The sequence below is a fragment of the Aythya ferina genome (assembly GCF_964211825.1).
Source record: "Aythya ferina genome assembly, chromosome: 12".
In the NCBI taxonomy this organism is placed as follows: Eukaryota; Metazoa; Chordata; class Aves; order Anseriformes; family Anatidae; genus Aythya; species Aythya ferina.
Window position 1 is genome coordinate 12,795,805 of NC_140308.1, and position 6,920 is coordinate 12,802,724.

Genomic DNA, 6,920 nt, shown 5'->3' on the forward strand with positions numbered 1-6,920 from the left:
CTCACGGAGAGCGTTCTGCCCCCAAGAACGTCCTAAAAACACACAGCACGGCGGCAGGGGGTGGCGGGGCCTGAGGGAAACATGGCCAGGGCTGCCCTGTGCCCGTGGGTGGGGGGCTCCGTGAGGCACCGGGGGGGTCCCTGAGGCACCGGGGGGGGTCTGTGGGGTCCCGGGGGGGGTCTGTGGGGTCCCGGGGGGGTCCCGGCGCCGCCCCGGTTCCTACAAGTCCCACAACCCCCCCGGACTACAGCTCCCAGCCTGCCGGGCCCACCCCCCGCACGGCTCGGCCCGGCCCCGCGGAGGGCGCGGCGACGGTGGGGGGGGGGGCGGCGGCGGCGGCGGGGCCCGGAGCGGAGCCAGGTGGGGCTGGGGCCGGGGGGGGGCCGGGGGGAGATCGGGGGGGGGGGACCCCATGTGTGGGGCTGGGGGGGGGGGAGGGGAAAAAAGGGGATGGGGGGAAACGGGGGGGGACGGGGGGGGGGCGTGAGGGGTGGGGGGGAGAGCGCCCGGAGCCCCCCCGGGGTGGGCGAGGGGCTGGGGGGGGTCCTGGGGGTGCTTTGGGGGGTCCTGGGGGGGTCCCGGGGGGTGCTGGGGTTGTGGGGGGACGCAGGGGTATGGGGGGGTGAGCAGGGGGTGGTGTGAGTGCCCCTGGGGACAGCCGTGTCACCCGGGGGGGGCAGCGCCCACCCCCCTATGCACCCCCCCATAAGGTGTTTTTTGGGGTCGAGGCTCCCAAACTGCCCCCTCCGGGCACCCCCCGTCCCCTGCCGGCACCCACGGTGCTGTTAATTAACGGGGGACGGGGCTCACGCGGTGGCCCGCAATGGGGACAGGGGTGTCCGGACCTGGACACCCCCCCCCAATTTTGGGGTGCCCAAATTGGGGCCGAGCAGCGAGGTCCCGACACGTTTCCTCGTCCCAGCCCCCCGCCAACACCACCTCTGCTCCCCGGCCCCGAGGCCAAACCCTGGCGGTGCCGGCCCCGTGCTCCCCATGGGTTTTCGGGGCAACGCAGCGGGTGCAGCACATGGGGGGCACAGGGGGACGTGGGGGCGAGGAGGTGCTGGGGGGTGCTGGGGGGGCTGAGCCCCCGCTGCGAGCGGCTGCTGCATGCCCACGGGGTGCGGGCTGTGGCTTGGTGGGAGCTGAGCCCGCGGGACCCAACGCGGTGCCTTAGGACAGGACCCGGTCATACGTGACCTGGTGGCTCGGTGGGACCTGAGTTGATGGGATCTGACCTAATAGTCTGGTGGGACCTGATGCAGTGGTTCCCGACCCCATGGCTTGGTGGGACCCGACCTGGTCATACATAGCTTAGTGGGATCTGAACTGGTGGGACCCGATGTGGTGGGACCCAGCCCAGTAGCTTTGGTGGGACCTGCCCCGGTGGCTTGGTGGGACACATCGTGGTGGCACCCAACCCGGTGGTCCTATGGGCCCTGACATGCTGGGACCCCCTGCTGGGACCCCGCACCCATGTCTGCAGGTGCTCAGTGCCCCCCTTCCTCCTCTCCTGCCCTCGGCGGGGTCCCGGAGAGAAGCTCTGGCGGTGCCACCACCATCCCGCTCCCTGAACCCTGGCCGGGGTTCGCCACATGGTGCTCGGCGCGCTGTCGGTCCCAAACCCCGCTTCTCCCTTCCTCCTCCTGCGGCAAACATCGGGCACCGCTGTCACCCCGTCACTATGCGCTGGGCGACGTTCGCCAGGTGCCTGGGGCGGGTGGCACCCCTGGGTGCGCCGTGGCCGCGATGCCGCCGTGCTCACCAAGGGCTGGTTGCTTCGGGCGTTAATTCTGCAGGAACGCCCTTGCAGGGTGCGTTCACCCCCAGCTGCGGGCGGGGAAATGCCCGCGGAGGGAGGATGCTCGCCGGCTGCATTCCTCTCTCAGCCTGGGCAAATATTTGAGAGCGGGTTAATAATTCGGGCAGGGTGCCGCCGGCGCACAGCTGGCTCTGCAAAGCGATCGGCCGCGGTGCCGGGGCGATTCTTGCCCTTATCCCCACGAGGGCTTTGCGGGGAGCATCCCGGGTCCAACGTCCGTCCCTGTGCTCTCCGCTCCAGGCTGCTGTCCCCGAGGTGTCCCCAGCGCAGGGACGATGAGCGCTGCTGCAGCCCGGAGCCAGCTGGGGACGGGTCCCCGAGCCCGCAGAGCCACGGGGACACGGAGCTACGGCTGAGCCCGGCGTGCCGAGCCGTGCCGCGCCGTGCCAGGCGGATGGAAAGCTGCACCCCGGCAGGTAGGGGTGCCCCAACCCACCCCATAGCAGCGCAAAGCCCTCCTGGCCCCCTGAGGCCTCGCGGGCCGGGCTTTGTGCCCCCACCCTACAGTGACCCACATCTCTGCACCCCACAGGGAGCCCCGCCGGCCGCCTGCCTCCACCCCGCGCCCGCCGGCCCCCTCCCGCGCCCGCCCCGCGCCCCAGCCCTATGCCAGGCGAGCGGCGCCCGCCGTGCCCACCCGCCCGCCATGAAGTGCTCGCTGCGCCTCTGCTTCCTCTCGACCGCCTTCCTCCTCGTCTTCGTCATGTCCGTGCTCTTCACCTACTCCCACCACAGCATCGCCTACCTGGACCCCGGCGGGCTGGGCGGCATCCACCGGGTGAAGCTGGTGCCCGGCTACGCCGGCGTGCGGCGGCTCGGCCACGGGGGGCTGTACCCAAGGGGCTGCGCCTGCCGACGCTGCCCCGAGGACGCCGCCGACGCCGCGGCCGCCTGGTTTGACAGCCGCTACGACGGCCGCGTCTCCCCGGTGTGGACCAAGGAGAACATGGAGCTGCCGCCGGACGTCCAGCGGTGGTGGATGGTGAGCGTCCCACCGGGTGCGGGGCCCCAGCGCTTTGGAAACTCCTCCGGGCAGCGCCTCAGCCCTGCCTGTATGGCCACCAAGTGGCTCCAACCTGGTTTAATTGCCACGTGGGGCAGGCCTGGCATTTTGGGCCTCATTTCCTCTATTTTTAATTTTTTTTTTTTTTTTTAATCCTTTCCCCGCTTGCAGCTTCCCTCCCTTGCTCACCGCCCTGTTTTGCCCTCTACTCGGGATCCTGCAGCATCTCTGCCCCGAGCCCCCGTACTCGGAGCATTGGGGAGGCGGCTGCCAGTGTCACCTCCCTCCCTGTCGCCCCGCAGATGCTGCAGCCCCAGTTCAAGTCCCACAACACGCAGGAGGTGCTGAGCAAGCTCTTCCAGATCGTGCCGGGCGAGAACCCCTACCGCTGGCGCGACCCGCGCCACTGCCGGCGCTGCGCCGTGGTGGGCAACTCGGGCAACCTGCGCGGCTCCGGCTACGGGCCCGAGATCGACGGGCACGACTTCGTCATGAGGTGAGGGCTGGGATGAGAAAACACGGCCCGAAATTGGGACCCCCACGGCCGGGCTGGGGGCTCGCCCGGCCCCTCCGCACCCCAGCGCCTGCCTCTGTCCCCAGGATGAACCAGGCGCCCACGGTGGGCTTCGAGGGGGACGTGGGCGGCCGGACCACGCACCACTTCATGTACCCCGAGAGTGCCAAGAACCTGCCCGCCAACGTCAGCTTCGTGCTGGTGCCCTTCAAGACCCTGGACCTGCTCTGGATCGCCAGCGCCCTCTCCACCGGCCAGATCAGGTTGTAAGTACCCGGCGGCACCGCCGTCACCGTCACTCGTGTCACCTGCAGAGGTGGCGTCGCCTCGGGGCCTTTTTGTCCCACGCTGGGAGTGGCGAATGATCGCTGCCGGGGCTCGCTGGGTTCCTCCATCCCATCTCCTCCATCCCCTCTGCTTTTCTTTTTTCCCCCCAGCACCTACGCGCCCGTGAAGCCTTTCCTGCGGGTGGACAAGGAAAAGGTAAGGACGGCCCCACGCCTCTGCCCCCGGGGAGGGACAGACACGGCGTGCCGGGCTGCTCAGCCAGCATCCCTCCTCCCCTGGCTGCCAGGTGCAGATCTACAACCCTGCCTTCTTCAAGTACATCCACGACCGCTGGACGGAGCACCACGGGCGCTACCCCTCCACCGGCATGCTGGTGCTCTTCTTCGCCCTGCACGTCTGCGACGAGGTGGGTGGCGGTGGCACGGGGACACCCGCCAGGAGCTGGCTTATTTTTTGTAATTATTATTATTTTATTCCATTTTTGGGTGCTGACTCTCGCCCCGCAGGTGAACGTCTTCGGGTTCGGCGCCGACAGCCGGGGCAACTGGCACCACTACTGGGAGAACAACCGCTACGCCGGCGAGTTCAGGAAGACCGGGGTGCACGACGCCGACTTCGAGGCGCACATCATCGACATGCTGGCCAAAACCAGCAGGATCGAGGTCTACCGGGGGAACTGAGGGCCGGACGGCGGCGCGTCCTCCAGCTCGCCCACGCCAAGGAGCGGGGCTCGGCGCCCGGCCGGCAGCGGGTGGCCCCGGCACCCGTGGGTGCTCGCCGGCAGCCCCCGGCCGGCAGCGTGGCCCCAATGGAGCTGCCCCGGGCAGCGCTCGGTGCCTGTGACCAATCAGGTTTTGAGCGAAAAAGGAGACTTTTTGTTGTTCTGGGGGTTTTTACTTAATATTATTGTTATTAAGGAACCCGTCTCAGCCGAGCGAGGATTTACAGACGCACTCAGTGCCCGGCCGGCGGGAGCGCCCGACTTGCATCTCTTTACAGTCAAACCAAATGCTGCTCTTTTTAAAATGAAAACAAACAAAAAGAAAACACACAACAACAACAAAAAAAAAACCTGAAGCCTGGCGACTTCGGGAAGCACCCGAGCCAAGGGTCAAGTGACAATCAGCCCCCGAGGGCGCAGTTGTGTCGTGCCACCGTGCCGGCGTCCGACGGCCACCTCCTCCGGCTCTGCCTGTCCCCGGGTGCGGAAGCCACCGCTGCTTTCGTCCTATAATTTGATTTTTTTTTCTCCCCCTTCGCTTGGCGACGTCCCTTTGCGGCTGCAATCCCGTGGCCCCCAGGAAGGGGAGGTCGGACTCTCGCAGTCCCGTTGCCGGAGCCTGCTGCGGCGATGCTGGCTCGGGGACGCCACCGTGCCAACCCCGCTGCGTCGGGGCCGGCGTCCTGGGCACTCTTTGCCTGAGGTTAAAGGTTAGGAGGAATTTGGGGTGGCCGCATGCAGCCGGCAGCTGAGAGACCTGCACAGCGGCAGCCTGGTCCCTCTGCAGCACCCGTGTCCTGGTTACGGTGACACCAATGCGCAGCAGCAGGCGCGTGGCGAGGGACGGAGCGGGCTTTCCCTGCCCTTTCAGAACAGAAAAAGGGCAGGCGGGGGCTGGCTTCAGCAGGTGGACGAAGCGTGCTTTTTCTTTTGTTGTTCCCCCGTTTGCTGGCTCTGGTGAGAAGCTGGAAACCCAAAGGCTTTGCTCTGCTCACGCCGGCAGGCGAGACGTGGGATTTTTGGGATGGGGATTTTTGCAGATCCCCAGGGCTAGCCCCACGCTCCCTGCTGCCGGTGGCACAGGCAGGGGTGCAGCCTCCTGGTGGTGTAATTAAAACCACTTTTCTTTTGGGCAATCAAGCAGCTGGGGTTGGGACGTGCTGGAAAGCTCAAGCCCAAGGCAATCATGGAGCCGCTGGGCGACACCAGCCCCGCGCCTCCACCCGAGGGAGAGCAGGGAGCGCTGGGGGCTTGGGGTTTTTTCCTTTCACATCTGGCTTTTCTGTAGCAGCCCCTTACCTGTTTCTCTGCTTTGGATTGATTTATTTTTTTCCACGGGGTTTTCTCTTTTTTTTTGATTTTTTGGAGGTTTCTCTCTGCAGTCGTGAAGTGCAAGGCTTGGGGCACCCGGGCTGGGCCCTTTCTCCTCTCTTCTGCCCACGGGGCTCCAATCCCAGTTTTTTTTCTGGGCAGGTTTTGGTAGAAGCAGCCCCAGGACGCATCCTGCACCCTCCTGGGGCATTGCCTTGGCGTTTGGTCCGTTGATTTATTTTTTTTTAGGGGAAGAAAACCACAAAAATCACAAAACCACGAGCAACAACGAGTGCCTTGACCATCTCCTGTCGGCCGCGCCGGACCGAGCCCGCTGCCAACACCACCCTGTGGGGTTGGGATGCTCCAGGGCTGACCCCGGGGCTTCCTCCTCTTTTCCTTCCCCTCCTGGGGGGCACGGGGCGGCCTCGGGGCACCTCCTGGGTGCGGGGCAGAGGCTGGGGAGGACGGATCCAGCGCGACGGGGCTGGACCAGCACCGCTCCCTGCTCCGGGCCAGACAATCACGGGGCGAGAGGATGCGCTGGGTCCCGAGCCCGCCGGCAGCACCGTGCCAGCATCCGACAGTTTTTCGGCTAACTTCCTTCCCCCCCGACACACCTCCCTTTTTATTATTGTTATTATTATTATTATTATTATTATTGGTGTTGGTATTATTTAAAGCGTCCCGCCACGAGGACTCGCGACCACTCCACGCACGAGCATGCTGCACGCCCCGCGGGCGCTGCGCCTCCGAGCACCACTGTACTGTACATAGAGGAGACGTAGGCAGAGGCTACGGGCAGGGGGTGCCCGTTTTGGGGGCACAGAGGCAAAAAAAAGAGGTTTTGGGGGCCTCCATCACACGGTGCCCAAGCGGGAGAGGTGGCCCCGTGCCCTGCGCCACGGCCAGGGCGGTGCCCGTAGCTTCTGCCTACGCAGGTACTTCTGCACACAATTGTCTTAAACCAACTTTTTTTGGTTGTTTTTGTTGTTTTTTTTTTTTTAGTCAATAAAAATCATGCATCCAAAGCCCTCCGTGTTTCCCTCCTGTCCTCTCCTATAGTGTGCTCCTACAGAGAGAGGATGGATGAGAGATTTTCCATCTCCTGCTGGGAGTTAAAACTTGGGCATTCGTCTCAAGAACGGTTTTGGAGCATTTTCCCCAGGGCTTTGGGGAAAAAATTGGGGCATTTTCCCCATGGCAGGGGGCTGGCTCCATCCTTGCAGCGGGGCACAGCTCTCGGTCAGCCCACACTGTG

The 6,920-nt window shown here is 65.3% G+C and overlaps 1 protein-coding gene across 2 annotated transcripts; it reads left to right on the forward strand.

The window, feature by feature from the left end:
* The first annotated feature begins 291 nt into the window (after positions 1 to 291).
* ST3GAL2 (ST3 beta-galactoside alpha-2,3-sialyltransferase 2) lies at positions 292 to 6,690 on the forward strand. Of its 2 annotated transcripts, XM_084533926.1 has the most exons (8): positions 292 to 360; positions 2,063 to 2,238; positions 2,355 to 2,804; positions 3,128 to 3,321; positions 3,426 to 3,605; positions 3,777 to 3,822; positions 3,914 to 4,033; positions 4,134 to 6,690. In XM_084533926.1, the coding sequence occupies exons 3-8, from the start codon at positions 2,469 to 2,471 to the stop codon at positions 4,305 to 4,307; spliced, it is 1,050 nt and encodes a 349-aa protein (XP_084390052.1). In that variant the 5' UTR covers positions 292 to 360; positions 2,063 to 2,238; positions 2,355 to 2,468; the 3' UTR covers positions 4,308 to 6,690. The 2 variants fall into 2 exon arrangements, with proteins under 2 accessions (XP_084390052.1, XP_084390051.1); XM_084533925.1 differs by lacking the exon at positions 292 to 360 and having other exon boundaries at positions 1,077 to 2,238.
* Positions 6,691 to 6,920: the final 230 nt, after the last annotated feature.

What these genes read in the sequence shown, in the direction of transcription:
- ST3GAL2 (XM_084533926.1), top strand. Translation starts at nt 2,469, where the DNA reads ATGAAGTGCTCGCTGCGCCTCTGCTTCCTCTCGACCGCCTTCCTCCTC. An exon ending in GGGCACGACTTCGTCATGAG is followed by an intron (nt 3,322 to 3,425) that starts GTGAGGGCTGGG and finishes CTCTGTCCCCAG; the next exon opens with GATGAACCAGGCGCCCACGG. An exon ending in TGCGGGTGGACAAGGAAAAG is followed by an intron (nt 3,823 to 3,913) that starts GTAAGGACGGCC and finishes CCTGGCTGCCAG; the next exon opens with GTGCAGATCTACAACCCTGC.